Source organism: Acipenser ruthenus, chromosome 33 (genome assembly GCF_902713425.1).
Source record: "Acipenser ruthenus chromosome 33, fAciRut3.2 maternal haplotype, whole genome shotgun sequence".
Lineage (NCBI taxonomy): Eukaryota > Metazoa > Chordata > Actinopteri > Acipenseriformes > Acipenseridae > Acipenser > Acipenser ruthenus.
The window spans coordinates 13,562,943-13,579,325 of NC_081221.1; the positions used below are offsets into that span (position 1 = coordinate 13,562,943).

The 16,383-nt window shown below is 49.5% G+C and overlaps 1 protein-coding gene across 4 annotated transcripts in view; it reads right to left on the reverse strand.

Moving 5' to 3' along the window:
- The window catches only part of strada (STE20 related adaptor alpha), a 20,976-nt gene continuing 4,593 nt past the window's right edge, over positions 1 to 16,383 (reverse strand). For 3 of the 4 annotated variants that reach the window (XM_034027454.3, XM_034027453.3, XM_059006633.1), the window contains exons 2-14: positions 15,925 to 15,973; positions 13,234 to 13,290; positions 12,412 to 12,469; positions 11,458 to 11,486; positions 7,891 to 7,993; positions 7,591 to 7,712; positions 7,395 to 7,503; positions 6,509 to 6,632; positions 1,584 to 1,755; positions 1,385 to 1,489; positions 1,013 to 1,221; positions 692 to 734; positions 1 to 502 (exon numbers count right to left, since the gene is read on the reverse strand). In XM_034027454.3, the coding sequence (XP_033883345.3) occupies positions 347 to 502; positions 692 to 734; positions 1,013 to 1,221; positions 1,385 to 1,489; positions 1,584 to 1,755; positions 6,509 to 6,632; positions 7,395 to 7,503; positions 7,591 to 7,712; positions 7,891 to 7,993; positions 11,458 to 11,486; positions 12,412 to 12,469; positions 13,234 to 13,245 (1,242 nt within the window). In that variant the 5' untranslated portion in view covers positions 13,246 to 13,290; positions 15,925 to 15,973 and the 3' untranslated portion in view covers positions 1 to 346. The remainder of the gene's footprint in view (positions 503 to 691; positions 735 to 1,012; positions 1,222 to 1,384; positions 1,490 to 1,583; positions 1,756 to 6,508; positions 6,633 to 7,394; positions 7,504 to 7,590; positions 7,713 to 7,890; positions 7,994 to 11,457; positions 11,487 to 12,411; positions 12,470 to 13,233; positions 13,291 to 15,924; positions 15,974 to 16,383) is intronic. The other variant, XM_034027455.3, reaches the window with a different exon arrangement.

The following is a 16,383-nucleotide window of genomic DNA, read 5'->3' on the forward strand; positions in this document are numbered from 1 at the left end:
CCGGAAGAATTTGAGTTTACTGGATCCAAAGCTGTCTCTGCAGAGATCGAACTACAGAGAGAGAAGATGGGGAAACGAAAAGTCAGAGTTAGGTTTCAATGATTCCTCAACACTGCTGCCATTCCTCCAAACCTGCCCTGCTCTCCCTGCCTCTCAGTCGCACAGCAGCCAGCTTCAGGAGCTCCGTGTGGACAAGGGTGTCAGGTGGGAGCTCTGCTGTGTTGACTCCCCGTCCCACTCCCCCTCCTCCTCCTCCTCCTGCGGTTGGCTCAGTCTCTCCCCTCTCCTCTCCCTCCTCCCCTGTCCTATAACCTCTAGCTTGTTCAGTCTCCCTCCTCCTCCTCTCTCAGAAGTCCCAGTCCTCCACCTCCAGCTGGCTCAGGCTGGCCTCCAGGCTGGCTGGTCCCCCGGGGGAGTCGTGAGGCTGGGCGCACTCAAAGCGTGTGATGGGGGAGACAGGGTGGAGCAGCTCAGGGAGCGCGTCCGAGGCACGCCGCTTAATCTGCAAAAACACGCAGGAAAAGCCGTCAGCGCAGAAGACACACTGAGACAGCCAGACCACTAGAGGTGCTAGAATGAAAATCATTAAACACTGGCCCTGCGCGGAGCCTCATGCATGTATTTCATTACTAGCACAGGCAGGCTTGCAGTTTAAGAGAATTGGGTCTGAACAGCGAATTAAGATCCTCACCTGCTTGAAGAAGGAATGTCCGAGAAGGGCGCTGGCTGGCAGTCTGAAAGAACAGACAGAAATAAAAAGCCGAATCAAAAACGTGAAGCTCTCGGAACTCTGTGGAGATAAAACTGCAACAAAGTCTGACAGACAAACTGTTCGTTGAGTACTTGCTTTCATCCCTCCACCCTTCCATCACAACCTTTAACCCACCTTGCTGTTTCTAAAAACATACTTACAATACTAATGTTATGTTTCAAAAATAAAAAAAGTTAGAATGTGCAATATAGCATTCAGGGTTTGGCCTCTGCTCAGGCTGGTTTAGGTTTGGGGTCCCACCTCCTCTCGGGGTCCCTCTGCAGACAGAGCTCCACGAAGCTGTGGAAGTGGGTGCTGAAGGTGCGGTTGTAGGGGTGCGGGCTGGGCTCTCCGTTGGCGGGGCGCAGTCCGCAGGCTCCGGGGTCGGCCCCCAAGCGGAGCTCCTCAGGGGGGATGGTGCTGGTGTCCAGCAGGCAGGGCACCGTGCCGTTCAGCTTCTCCAGCAGCATCTGCAGGGGGCACAGCGTACTGCCATCACTGACAGCTCTGACATAGACTGGTACATCATTAATCTTCATTTCTGATGTGAAAATGCATCCCCTCCCCCCCCCCCCCCCCCTCCAGTGAAGCTGTTGAGGGCGTGCGAGGGGCGCGGGGTCGCTTCTCGCTCACCTGTGTCGCCGGCATGTCTTTGAATGGGACGTGTCCATTGGCCAGCTCGCAGGCAGTGATGCCCAGGCTGTATATATCAGAGCGGGCATCGTACCCCTGCAGAGTCTGCAAAGAGCGAGAGAGAGGGGGGTTAGAGCAGAGTGGAGAGAGGGAGGGAGGGAGGGAGGGAGGGAGGAGGGAGGGGGGCACAGTGCTATACCTGCTGCAGCACCTCCGGGCTCAGCCAGGGCAGCTCCTTGACGCTGTACTGGGGGAAGTCGTGCACCACACGCGCGCGCTGCCCATGCCCAATCAGGCTGAAGATGCTCCGCAGCCCAGAGAGGTACAGCTGCCCATCGCAGGACAGCAGCAAGTGGCTCGCCTTCACACTCCTGCAGGGGAGAGGAGGGGCACAGGGAGCTGCTTACAACTATCAGCTTTAAATGAGCAGAGAAACACAGGAGCTGGGTCTCAGCGTACACTGCCGAAACTCAGTTATAAACGTCATTATCAGGAGTCTAAGCCAAAGCACGCTGTCAGTCTATGGCAACTCGAAATGCACTAAAATACAGAAGAGCTAGTCTGGATGCAAGCGAATACATTTCCCAATCTCTTTACACACAAAGCTGTCTGAACTACGGCAATTTGTTTTACTCAGTTTTTTCTTCCCTGGGGATAATTGCACAAAACAGGAACTCGGTGTTGAGTGAATTCGTATAACAAGAAGTAATTCACAAGAAGACAGTTCAGTTTGGCCGGGACTCTGTAGAAAACGGGTTTTATCTTCTTGAGAACTTCCTATATATGGGTATTGAAAGGCAGTGGATATTATATGTATATAGTTACAGCTCAGTTAAAAAGGCTTGTGCAGTTCTGATCTAGGCTCGATTTCCTACATGAACAACAAGATGCGCTTTCCACTCTACAGCCCACCGTGTTCCCAACAGCAATCCCAGTGAGGCGTGGAGGGCAGCTGTGTCAATAGCATTCCCAGTGAGGTTTGGAGGGCAGCTGTGTCAATAGCAATCCCAGTGAGGTGTGGAAGCAGCTGTGTCAATAGCAATCCCAGTGAGGTGTGGAGGGCAGCAGTGTCAATAGCAATCCCAGTGAGGTGTGGAGGGCAGCTGTGTCAATAGCAATCCCAGTGAGGTGTGGAGGGCAGCAGTGTCAACAGCAATCCCAGTGAGGTGTGGAGGGCAGCAGTGTCAATAGCATTCCCAGTGAGGTTTGGAGGGCAGCTGTGTCAATAGCAATCCCAGTGAGGTGTGGAAGCAGCTGTGTCAATAGCAATCCCAGTGAGGTGTGGAGGGCAGCAGTGTCAATAGCAATCCCAGTGAGGTGTGGAAGCAGCTGTGTCAATAGCAATCCCAGTGAGGTGTGGAGGGCAGCTGTGTCAATAGCAATCCCAGTGAGGTGTGGAAGCAGCTGTGTCAATAGCAATCCCAGTGAGGTGTGGAGGGCAGCAGTGTCAATAGCAATCCCAGTGAGGTGTGGAAGCAGCTGTGTCAATAGCATTCCCAGTAAGGTGTGGAGGGCAGCTGTGTCAATAGCAATCCCAGTGAGGTGTGGAAGCAGCTGTGTCAATAGCAATCCCAGTGAGGTGTGGAGGGCAGCAGTGTCAATAGCAATCCCAGTGAGGCGTGGAGGGCAGCTGTGTCAATAGCAATCCCAGTGAGGTGTGGAGGGCAGCAGTGTCAATAGCAATCCCAGTGAGGTGTGGAGGGCAGCTGTGTCAATAGCAATCCCAGTGAGGTGTGGAGGGCAGCTGTGTCAATAGCATTCCCAGTGAGGTGTGGAAGCAGCAGTGTCAATAGCAATCCCAGTGAGGTGTGGAGGGCAGCTGTGTCAATAGCAATCCCAGTGAGGTGTGGAGGGCAGCTGTGTCAATAGCAATCCCAGTGAAGTGTGGAAGCAGCTGTGTCAATAGCAATCCCAGTGAGGTGTGGAAGCAGCTGTGTCAATAGCAATCCCAGTGAGGTGTGGAGGGCAGCTGTGTCAATAGCAATCCCAGTGAGGTGTGGAGGGCAGCTGTGTCAATAGCAATCCCAGTGAGGTGTGGAAGCAGCTGTGTCAATAGCAATCCCAGTGAGGCGTGGAGGGCAGCTGTGTCAATAGCAATCCCAGTGAGGTGTGGAAGCAGCTGTGTCAATAGCAATCCCAGTGAGGTGTGGAGGGCAGCTGTGTCAATAGCAATCCCAGTGAGGTGTGGAGGGCAGCTGGGTCAATAGCAATCCCAGTGAGGCGTGGAGGGCAGCTGTGTCAATAGCAATCCCAGTGAGGTGTGGAAGCAGCTGTGTCAATAGCAATCCCAGTGAGGCGTGGAGGGCAGCTGTGTCAATAGCAATCCCAGTGAGGTGTGGAAGCAGCTGTGTCAATAGCAATCCCAGTGAGGTGTGGAGGGCAGCTGTGTCAATAGCAATCCCAGTGAGGTGTGGAGGGCAGCTGGGTCAATAGCAATCCCAGTGAGGCGTGGAGGGCAGCTGTGTCAATAGCAATCCCAGTGAGGTGTGGAAGCAGCTGTGTCAATAGCAATCCCAGTGAGGCGTGGAGGGCAGCTGTGTCAATAGCAATCCCAGTGAGGTGTGGAAGCAGCTGTGTCAATAGCAATCCCAGTGAGGTGTGGAAGCAGCTGTGTCAATAGCAATCCCAGTGAGGTGTGGAGGGCAGCTGTGTCAATAGCAATCCCAGTGAGGTGTGGAGGGCAGCTGTGTCAATAGCAATCCCAGTGAGGTGTGGAGGGCAGCTGTGTCAATAGCAATCCCAGTGAGGTGTGGAGGGCAGCTGTGTCAATAGCAATCCCAGTGAGGTGTGGAAGCAGCTGTGTCAATAGCAATCCCAGTGAGGTGTGGAGAGCAGCTGTGTCAATAGCAATCCCAGTGAGGCGTGGAGAGCAGCTGTGTCAATAGCAATCCCAGTGAGGCGTGGAGGGCAGCTGTGTCAATAGCAATCCCAGTGAGGTGTGGAGGGCAGCTGTGTCAATAGCAATCCCAGTGAGGTGTGGAGGGCAGCTGTGTCAATAGCATTCCCAGTGAGGTGTGGAAGCAGCTGTGTCAATAGCAATCCCAGTGAGGTGTGGAGGGCAGCTGGGTCAATAGCAATCCCAGTGAGGCGTGGAGGGCAGCTGGGTCAATAGCAATCCCAGTGAGGTGTGGAAGCAGCTGTGTCAATAGCAATCCCAGTGAGGCGTGGAGGGCAGCTGTGTCAATAGCAATCCCAGTGAGGTGTGGAAGCAGCTGTGTCAATAGCAATCCCAGTGAGGTGTGGAAGCAGCTGTGTCAATAGCAATCCCAGTGAGGTGTGGAGGGCAGCTGTGTCAATAGCAATCCCAGTGAGGTGTGGAGGGCAGCTGTGTCAATAGCAATCCCAGTGAGGTGTGGAGGGCAGCTGTGTCAATAGCAATCCCAGTGAGGTGTGGAGGGCAGCTGTGTCAATAGCAATCCCAGTGAGGTGTGGAAGCAGCTGTGTCAATAGCAATCCCAGTGAGGTGTGGAGAGCAGCTGTGTCAATAGCAATCCCAGTGAGGCGTGGAGAGCAGCTGTGTCAATAGCAATCCCAGTGAGGCGTGGAGGGCAGCTGTGTCAATAGCAATCCCAGTGAGGTGTGGAGGGCAGCTGTGTCAATAGCAATCCCAGTGAGGTGTGGAGGGCAGCTGTGTCAATAGCATTCCCAGTGAGGTGTGGAAGCAGCTGTGTCAATAGCAATCCCAGTGAGGTGTGGAGGGCAGCTGTGTCAATAGCAATCCCAGTGAGGTGTGGAGGGCAGCTGTGTCAATAGCATTCCCAGTGAGGTGTGGAGGGCAGCTGTGTCAATAGCAATCCCAGTGAGGTGTGGAGGGCAGCAGTGTCAATAGCAATCCCAGTGAGGTGTGGAGGGCAGCTGTGTCAATAGCAATCCCAGTGAGGTGTGGAGGGCAGCTGTGTCAATAGCATTCCCAGTGAGGTGTGGAGGGCAGCTGTGTCAATAGCATTCCCAGTGAGGTGTGGAGGGCAGCTGTGTCAATAGCAAGGAGGCTGTGTGGTCCAGTGGTTAAAGAAACGGGCTTGTAACCAGGCGGTCCCCGGTTCAAATCCCACCTCAGCCACTGACTCATTGTGTGACCCTGAGCAAGTCACTTAACCTCCTTGTGCTCCGTCTTGTGGGTGAGACGTAATTGTAAGTGACTCTGCAGCTGAAGCATAGTTCACACACCCGAGTCTCTGTAAGCCGCCTTGGATAAAGGCGTCTGCTAAATAAACAAATAATAATAGCAATCCCAGTGAGGTGTGGAGGGCAGCTGTGTCAATAGCATTCCCAGTGAGGTGTGGAGGGCAGCTGTGTCAATAGCAATCCCAGTGAGGTGTGGAGGGCAGCTGTGTCAATAGCAATCCCAGTGAGGTGTGGAAGCAGCTGTGTCAATAGCATTCCCAGTGAGGTGTGGAGAGCAGCTGTGTCAATAGCAATCCCAGTAAGGTGTGGAAGCAGCTGTGTCAATAGCAATCCCAGTGAGGTGTGGAGGGCAGCTGTGTCAATAGCAATCCCAGTGAGGTGTGGAGGGCAGCTGTGTCAATAGCAATCCCAGTGAGGTGTGGAGGGCAGCTGTGTCAATAGCAATCCCAGTGAGGCGTGGAGGGCAGCTGTGTCAATAGCAATCCCAGTGAGGCGTGGAGGGCAGCTGTGTCAATAGCAATCCCAGTGAGGTGTGGAGGGCAGCTGTGTCAATAGCAATCCCAGTGAGGTGTGGAGGGCAGCTGTGTCAATAGCATTCCCAGTGAGGTGTGGAGGGCAGCTGTGTCAATAGCAATCCCAGTGAGGCGTGGAGGGCAGCTGTGTCAATAGCAATCCCAGTGAGGTGTGGAGGGCAGCTGTGTCAATAGCAATCCCAGTGAGGTGTGGAGGGCAGCTGTGTCAATAGCAATCCCAGTGAGGTGTGGAGAGCAGCTGTGTCAATAGCAATCCCAGTGAGGTGTGGAGGGCAGCTGTGTCAATAGCATTCCCAGTGAGGTGTGGAGGGCAGCTGTGTCAATAGCAATCCCAGTGAGGTGTGGAGGGCAGCTGTGTCAATAGCAATCCCAGTGAGGTGTGGAAGCAGCTGTGTCAATAGCAATCCCAGTGAGGCGTGGAGGGCAGCAGTGTGTCGGGGACTCTGCTCGTGGGCCCGGTCCTTACCTGTGCACGTAGCCCATGTGGTGGATGTAATCCAGGGCTTTGAGCGCCCCCTGCAGGATGTAGGCGATGGCCAGCTCGCTTATGCCATCGGTGAAGTGGGTGCTGATCAAATCCTTGGCAGAGCCTGTGGGGGGGCGGGGGGGGGGCGGGGGTAGCACACAGTGTCACATTCAGAGAGAGACACACTCAAAGCTTCAGGCTGCAGTTTACTGTGAAGGAGATGTTCTTGCAGCAATAAGGGAGCCTTACAGTATTGAACTGAGGAGGAGGCTGTGTGGTCCAGTGGTTAAAGAAAAGGGCTTGTGACCAGGAGGTCCCCGGTTCAAATCCCACCTCAGCCACTGACTCATTGTGTGACTCTGAGCAAGTCACTTAACCTCCTTGTGCTCCGTCTTTCGGGTGAGACGTAGTTGTAAGTGACTCTGCAGCTGATGCACAGTTCACACACCCTAGTCTCTGTAAATCGCCTTGGAATAAGGCGTCTGCTAAATAAACAAATAATAATAATAATAATAATAATAATAATAATAATAATAATAATAATGCACAAATTCCTGGCTTCTGATGAAGGGGGTGGTTCTGAAAGCACAATGCGTGCTGTGACTGGACGCTGGGCGTTGGGTTTTCCTGTTTTAGTTTGCCCTGTGTTCAAGTCTTCTAGTTCAGGGAGAGGGAAGGTGGAGTATGGGCGCCAATCTTTTTTTTTTTAAATTAAATACCCTTTACTTATTTCAGACTTTATTGATTTCCCCCCCCACCAGATTGCAAATCTTTTCTTTGGTTACCCCTGCTCATTTTAGTTGCATATTTCCAAACACAGACTTACAGTCCTTACATCAACCACCGTTTGCATTAAAGGCAGCGATGACAGCACAGTGTCACTCACCATACGCCATAAAGGGAGTGATTACCCACAGTTCATTTTCTGCTATGAAGATACTTCTATAGGGCAGAATGTTGGGATGGTGGAATAGTTTGGAAACACGAAGTTCACTCTAGAAAAGAAAAGAAAAAAAATGTATACTTCATGAAGCAGTTAGAAGCATGAAGCATCATTTTAGCTCCATCTCAGGGACCCTCACCTGCAGGAAGCTGACCCTCTCGCTGGTGCAGGACTCCAGGTGGATCCTGCGGACGCACACGGGCTCCCCTGTGGGTCGGTACCTGGCCAGGTTCACAGTCATCAGCTCCTCCAAACCTCGCCCTGCACAGAGGAGCAAACGCATCACTGCTAATCCACAGACCCCCACACACACAGAGACAGAGAGACAGACAAAGACACACACAAACAGAGACATAGAGACAGACACACACAGACAGACATAGACAGAGACACACACAGACTGACAAAGACAGACAGACACACACACAGATGTTAGTACCTATGATGGTGAGCAGGTCATAGTAACAGCTGTCCGGCAGAAAGCTGCCCATGGCTTCCTGGTGAGGGAGAGATGCTAAAGACTCGCAGCTCTCTTCATTAGCCTGGGAAGCAGAAAGAAACTGTCAGGAGAAGCAGTGTACACACACACACGCACGCACGCACAAACACACACACGCACACCCTCCAATCACACACACCCTCCAATCAACAAACTTCCACACACACACAAACACACGCACACTCACACACTCCAAACAACAATCACTCAACTTCAGCAACACAAGCTGGTCATGGCTTCACCTAACTCAACACACCAATGGAAAAGCACAGCTGCCTAAAAAAAAAAAATATGGAGCAAAATGATCGTTTGTAAAACACAAGGAGATATTGCACTAGGAGGATGTTTGTTTAATTAATTAATTAGTTAATTAATTAATTAATTAATTTTATTTTTAAAACAATCTGGATTCAAATTGAAATTCAGACTCTTTTGGAAACGAAGGCGAGACTCCTAATGCAAAGGCCCTGAAATTGAAAAGCACCGTTTCGCATCAGGACGGTTCTTTATGGTATAAAGCAGGTTACAAAACGGTGGGGTTGTGACCAGCTGGCACGCAGACTGTGCCACGTCACCCACGTGTAAGCAGAGCTCAGTAAATAAATCAGGACCGCACATGCCTCACCGCTGAGTACAGCACAGGAATTCATGAGCAGTTTCTCCAGTTCTGTGAATCACAGCATGTGCTGAAAGGTGACCTCGCTTCTTACAGTTTTCCAGTAAAATGTAAATACAGCGTGTCCCAGAAGCCAGCCATCGCTGTTAGTATTGTGTGTCTCTCCATTTCTTTCGGTAAATGAGAAAATTCATTTAGATGCGTGGCACAGATTTAACAAGAGAACATCCTAATCAGCATAATATAGGCTGTGTGGTCCAGTGGTTAAAGAAATGGGCTTATAACTTGGGAGGTCCCCGGTTCAAATCCCACCTCAGCCACTGACTCATTGTGTGACCCTGAGCAAGTGCTCCGTCTTTCGGGTGAGACGTAGTTGTAAGTGACTCTGCAGCTGATGCATAGTTCACACACCCTAGTCTCTGTAAGTCGCCTTGGATAAAGGCGTCTGCTAAATAAACAAATAATAATAATTTAGGATATTGCCTCAGAGGCCTGACCTACAGTGTGGAGACCGACATAATATTACTGCTGAGTGTGTACGAGGTACCAACGCACGCACACCCACCCACCCACACACACACACACACGAGAGAGCTTGTGAGGACTGGGAATTATCTGAACACAACATCCACTAGCATTCATCCAGCTTGCTTTTGTTATTATTTTCTCCTTGTTCTCTTAACCCTCCCACTGCGCTGTCCCAGCCAGGCGAAGCAGCCGCGATCGCCTCAATCAGAATGCGCAGGGTGACTCTGGAGAGCAAAGCTGCGATTTACAATGCACTTAAAAAAAATTAAAAGTGTACGAATTTCTAAACAAACGCATGCAGAAGCATTTGAATAAAACCACGAGGGGGTGAGCAACACACGAACACTGTACAAAGGTTAAAGACAAGAGCCTTTTCAATCGAAACCTGACATCACAGTACAGCCTGTCGCATGTGATTGAATTGGCTCTTGCTTTATTAACGTCAGGGCATTATAAACTAACATCATCAGGTACAGCAGTGTGTCTAAAACACCACAGCAAGGTACTGCTCAAATACTATACAAAAGAACACCAGTGAAAACGATTGAAAAACAAAGCACTGTGATACAGAATTTGGCAATTTACAAAACAGCGTTCCAAAAACACTTCTTGCCTTACTTTCTCAGTGCTCGGCAAAGTAATCTGACAGTTTTTATCTGCACCGCCAGAGGCTGTTTACCCGAGACAGAAATGGCATTTAAAATAACAAGAAGAAAGCACACACACAAACTGGCTTTGGAGAAAAAATCTTGTTTCATCTTTTTAACGGTACAGTGATTTTGAGTCCCTCGCTTCCTTGTTTTCTTTATCGAAGACGGTTAAACTGGGCAGTTTGTTTTACGTGAAGCGACAGCCTGTAAAAGGTTCTACTGAAGCCATGCAGCTGTCAAGTCAATTAAACCACAGTTCATGGCGCTGCCATAGCGGGTTGGTCAACAGCTTTGACGCCTTTCAAACTACAAGTGAAACGAGTCAGGATTCAGGGGATGCGAAGATACTCACTATCCTTGCAGCCCCTTCCTTAAAAAAAAGAGACCGACGCATTCCTCCTCCTCCTCCTCCTCCTCCCAGTTTTACTGCTCTTTGCTCACTGAGTTCAGGATGGGTTGATCTTGTTTATTCTCCCAGTAAAACTTGGAATGGCTCAAACTGCTGAGCCTGGGCTCATGTGTACAAACCAAGAGTGATCCAAATTCACCACAGCCACGAGGACCTGGATCCAAAGCGACACACACACACACAGCAAACTACTCCCAGTCACAACACCGCGTTCATTCTGTCCTCACGGTGAAACATCTGAATTCTTTCCAAGTGTTTTAGAATCACAGAACAAACAAACAAACAAGAAACAAAACACAATGCCGAGGCGAAACAGGGTTTCATAAAGGCCGTGTGCATTCTGTACCGCAGTACACACAAGAATCTGAATTTCAGTTCGAAAGGCTTGTATGAATCGTCCGAGGACTTTCAGTACTTTCTGTACATCTGGATGCTTTCCAGGGCACATGCATAAAACCACAGCGGGAACACAGAGACACCGCGGCTTGAAACCTGCTTCCAGGAGACCACCGGGAGACCTAGTCTGAGGTCTCTGTATCAAACCCCCAAGTCTCCCTGCCTGGTGTGCCATGCAGCGCCTTGAAACCTCGTCTCCTGGAACCAAGTCCCAAGCCACAAAAGTGGCTGTGTTTTCCCTCAGAGCAACAATAAACAGGAAGGATGTCTTTACATCGTGCTGCTCGGATTCAATTTGATTGTGGATCATTTAACCAGGATGAGAACCCACTGACACCTCCCGTCCAATGGAGTCAAGGGTCATTCTGTGACCAATCAACCAAAGAATACTGGATTTAACTTGCACCTCACTCGTCCTGATCGGGTCAACAATTATAAGGGGGTCAAAATTTGGTTACTTTTGAACTGCCCCCCCCCACTTTTAAATGGACATTTTCCTCAAAGTATTTGAGACTTGTGTCAGGTGTCTGTTTATTGGAAATGGCATAAGAAATCCAAAATGATTTTGTTGAAAAAAAAAAAAAAAAAGTTACATCTTAAAGTTGTTGACTTTCCCTTTGAGATCTTTGCTTCAAATTCAAGATCCATCCATCTGATTCAATGTTACAACCAGCCAGTAGAGGCACTGTGCGTCACTAGAAGTCAATACAGATTGGAATGCAGCGCTGATGCAAAACTTTAGTGCAATTCCCTATTGAGTGCTTCTTTAAGCTGTATCCGAGTGGGGCTGCATTCTCCTGTATGAAACCCAGCTTGCAGATGAGAAATGCGTTCTGTTATGAAGCACATTCACGATGCGTTCCCATGCACTGAAGCACACCACACAGCTGGATTAAAAGCACACTTACTTTCCTGTGCGAGCTCCCCTGAGCCTGCTCTGAGGTGAAGAAACCCAAAACAAAGGGAGGGCTTGTCTTTAACAAGTATACACACTGACACCACAGTGTTGCATTGAGCACAGTACAGACCTGTCACACGACACCAGCAGGAGCATGCAGGCTCCAGAGCAGGAGGGGTCCAGCCCCATTGACATTAGAAGTCGTGTGTCCATCCTACTCCTAATACACCAGAGTCATGTGACACAAACGCCCCTTTCACACTGGCAGCTCTACCAGGGTTAGAACCCGGGTACGACCCAGGTACGTGGTTTATCACTACGAGGGATTGTGACCCAGGTCCAGACCCGGTTAGGAGAGGCAGTGTGAAAGGGGCGAAAGTAATTTCAGATACATTCACTACAAAACAATTAAAAAACCCTTTCCCAAATTTGGACCATGCTGACAAGGGAGTATCTGGCAATTACTAGCGCTGGGAGAAATATTCAAAGATCCCAACAAAAACTGCTGGAACTGACCAGGTTTCTGTTCGTTCCTACAGAATTTACACAGGACTGTATTAAAGATATCATGCAGTGGATGACACCAATGCATAAATGACGTCTGAAATGAACACCCACACACACACTGCACTGACCAGAAGAGCTCCCCACCCGGTCTAACTGGTCATTCGAGGGGGCTCCCATGTAGAAATCCACATTTAGTATATGAACTCCCACACTGACCCACACGGGACTCTTCAGTAAATCACCTGCTACGTGTTAATTTTTTAAAGCTCAATACAGGCCTGTTTCCAAATTGAACATCGGGACAGAACCCTTGAGACGCACGTCTCATTGTCCAGGCCAGGGAAACTCAGCAATGCTGCTCCAAGGAGACAGAGATCTGAAACACGTCGCAGTGTAAGCACGCCCAGGTGTAGCATCATTAGCAGGGAATCTGCACCCAGTTCTCCGGAGATCTTACCTCCAAACAGCTCCAGATCCCTCAAGCTCTCGACGCTCAGCTTCTCCGAGACCCACCTCTGGGGAGAGAGGAAGGACAGGGGGTCAGGGTCAGGGCTGATCACTCCCACCGTCTGAGGGCTTCAAACTGGCACCCGTCCCGCTGCACCCAGTGTGCACAGCAGTGTGCAAATGTATCGGAACACCTCCAGGTACAAAGCAAAATCACACATACAGAAGCAATGGGGGGTTCTGATGCAGAAGCAATGGGGGGTTCTGATGCAGAAGCAATGGGAGTTTCTAACACGTTTGCACACTGCTGTATATTATTGAAATGAGCAGGCAGGAGCCAGGAGTTTGAAAAGTCAGACCCCTGGTCAATCTGCTCTGGATTCACTGCCCACACTTCACATCACAGCGCGAGTCAAACGCGAGTCTGCAGGGTTAATGATAAGAGCTGTTCACGCAGCTATGAAGAACATGTATTTAACATCAAACTCCTGGCTCCTGATCACTGCAATAATAATAATAATAATAATAATAATAATAATAATAATAATAATAATAATAGACTTCATTAAAAGCAGTTCTGAGACCCGGGACTGGGCGCAGCAGGGCTAGTGTGAGTTTCTAACCATGCCATATAGTACACTGTTACACAATCATTATACAAGACAGCAGCCCTCAGATCATTATACACGATAGCAACACTAAGATCATTATAGAAGATAGCAGCCCTCAGATTCCCCGAGACCAGCACAATGCTTGACTTTGTTCTGCAGCGGACAGGTTAGATGGACGGGCAGCTCATTTCTCTCGGTAATGACCGGCACACAGTACTCACCAGAAAAGACATGGACACTGGCTTGCAAGTTACCAGCTGTGCAACGCCATGAAACACCTGGGGCAAGGAAAAACCGACAAGTTAGGAGACATCATTTCTGAGTTTATTCATGCAATTCATTTTACATGATCACTTTCAAAATTCTCCGGCTTGCCTACAAGGCCCTTCATCACACAGGTCCAGAGTGTCTCTCCAACCCGCTGACCTGCTATGTCCCTGCACGCAAGCAGAGGTCCTCCGACTCAGGCCTGCTTGTCATACCCAAGCAAAAGTGCAACACACTGGGAGAGCGCTCTTAGCTTCACGGCCCCCGACTCTCTGGAACTCTCCCCCAGCTCTAGGACAGGATGCTCCCACAGTCGCTCGCTTCAAATCAACTCTCAAGACCCGCTTGTTCTCCCTTTAAGCCTGATCTCTGTTATTAGCTGTTGGCTAAATTGCTATTTCAGGTTTTTCTCTCCATCTTATTCGTCTGATTCTGTATGACACACACGTCCACAATGTTTAGAAATCACATCCTTGCCCTGTATTCAATGTAATATGCCTGTATTTAATGTATCTGCATTGTTTTTTACTGTTTGTATTGAATGTACTATGTCCTGTATTTCACTGCATTCAATGTATTATGCATTGATCCTCACTATCTTGTAAAGCGATTTGTGATGGTGGTCCACAATGAAAGGCGCTATATAAAATAAATATTGCTTGCTTGATTGATTGATTGATTGATTGATTGATTGATTATCCCATTGTGATGGAGTTTGGTATTAAACGTTATTAAGTATGCAGAGTTACTGACAGCATTAGATTCGGTGGGAATATGGAGATGGATAGATCTGTCCGCTATAAAACCACATTTCTCTAAATTGGTACATATCAAAAAAGGAAAAGGGTACCCCTAAAATAAAATAAACAGGCCAAGGAGACACCAAGGTCCTGTAGAAATGCAGCAAGCTGGGGTTTTAAACACCAACCTAAAAAACACTCACAAGTTACTTCAGATATATTTAATATTATAATGTGACTTACTTATAACATATTGGTATTTTTCGATAAAATTGATCAAATATGTATGCAATTATTATGATGATGATCATGATATGATGATGAGGGTCTGTTTACTTAGAAAAAAAAATTAATTAATTCCAGTTTTAAAATCTTTAATCTGCCGTTTTGCTTTCGGATTTGCGGATGTGTTGCATATTTGAAATATTCAACTCCATTCCAGGGCTGTGATTGGACACCGCTGCACTACAGCATCCATTCCAGGGCTGTGATTGGACACCGCTGCACTACAGCATCCATTCCAGGGCTGTGATTGGACACCGCTGCACTACAACATCCATTCCAGGGCTGTGATTGGACACCGCTGCACTACAGCATCCATTCCAGGGCTGTGATTGGACACCGCTGCACTACAACATCCATTCCAGGGCTGTGATTGGACACCGCTGCACTACAGCATCCATTCCAGGGCTGTGATTGGACAGCCCTGCACTACAGCATCCATTCCAGGGCTGTGATTGGACACCGCTGCACTACAGCATCCATTCCAGGGCTGTGATTGGACACCCCTGCACTACAGCATCCATTCCAGGGCTGTGATTGGACACCGCTGCACTACAGCATCCATTCCAGGGCTGTGATTGGACACCGCTGCACTACAGCATCCATTCCAGGGCTGTGACTGGACACCGCTGCACTACAGCATCCATTCCAGGGCTGTGATTGGACACCGCTGCACTACAGCATCCATTCCAGGGCTGTGATTGGACACCGCTGCACTACAGCATCCATTCCAGGGCTGTGATTGGACACCGCTGCACTACAGCATCCATTCCAGGGCTGTGACTGGACACCGCTGCACTACAGCATCCATTCCAGGGCTGTGACTGGACACCGCTGCACTACAGCATCCATTCCAGGGCTGTGATTGGACACCGCTGCACTACAGCATCCATTCCAGGGCTGTGATTGGACACCGCTGCACTACAGCATCCATTCCAGGGCTGTAATTGGACAGCCCTGCACTACAGAATCCATTCCAGGGCTGTGATTGGACACCGCTGCACTACAGCATCCATTCCAGGGCTGTGATTGGACACCGCTGCACTACAGTATCCATTCCAGGGCTGTGATTGGACAGCGCTGCACTACAGAATCCATTCCAGGGCTGTGATTGGACACCGCTGCACTACTACAGTATCCATTCCAGGGCTGTGATTGGACAGCGCTGCACTACAGCATCCATTCCAGGGCTGTGATTGGACAGCGCTGCACTACAGCATCCATTCCAGGGCTGTGATTGGACACCGCTGCACTACTACAGTATCCATTCCAGGGCTGTGATTGGACAGCGCTGCACTACAGCATCCATTCCAGGGCTGTGATTGGACAGCGCTGCACTACAGCATCCATTCCAGGGCTGTGATTGGACACCGCTGCACTACAGCATCCATTCCAGGGCTGTGATTGGACACCGCTGCACTACAGCATCCATTCCAGGGCTGTGATTGGACACCGCTGCACTACAGCATCCATTCCAGGGCTGTGATTGGACACCGCTGCACTACAGCATCCATTCCAGGGCTGTGATTGGACAGCCCTGCACTACAGCATCCATTCCAGGGCTGTGATTGGATCTTAAAGCTGAAAACACAGATGGGATCCGATGCAAACGGCAATACTTACCCTCGACGGCCAAGGGGAGTGTTCTTAGTGTTGCACAAAAATGACAAACCTATGGATTACAAAAAAAAGAAAAAGTATTTACTGCACAAATCACATGCATATTGATATCTGTATACACACATGGATTCAAATTAAAAGTGCATTAGAAATCAGTTCTGATATCCTGCCCATTAACAGTCTGTGTTAATGAGCTGCGTTGCATCTTTACAGCACAGCTCTGGAGGGATATTGCTTTCTCACCGGCTGTCACAGACCTGAGGTTAGTAAACACTGTGACATCTCAGCGGCGAGACGTGGCTTAGGCGACTCGTTAGAGACTAGCGCTTGCAATCTGAACCTGCCGTTTGGACGCAGCCTGCCTGTCTAGCTTTTGCAATGTGTCTTTCTGCAGAGTTATATAATCATTTCAATCCAATGCTACTTGCATTGGATCAACCGGCTGCATTTCTGCCTTCAGCT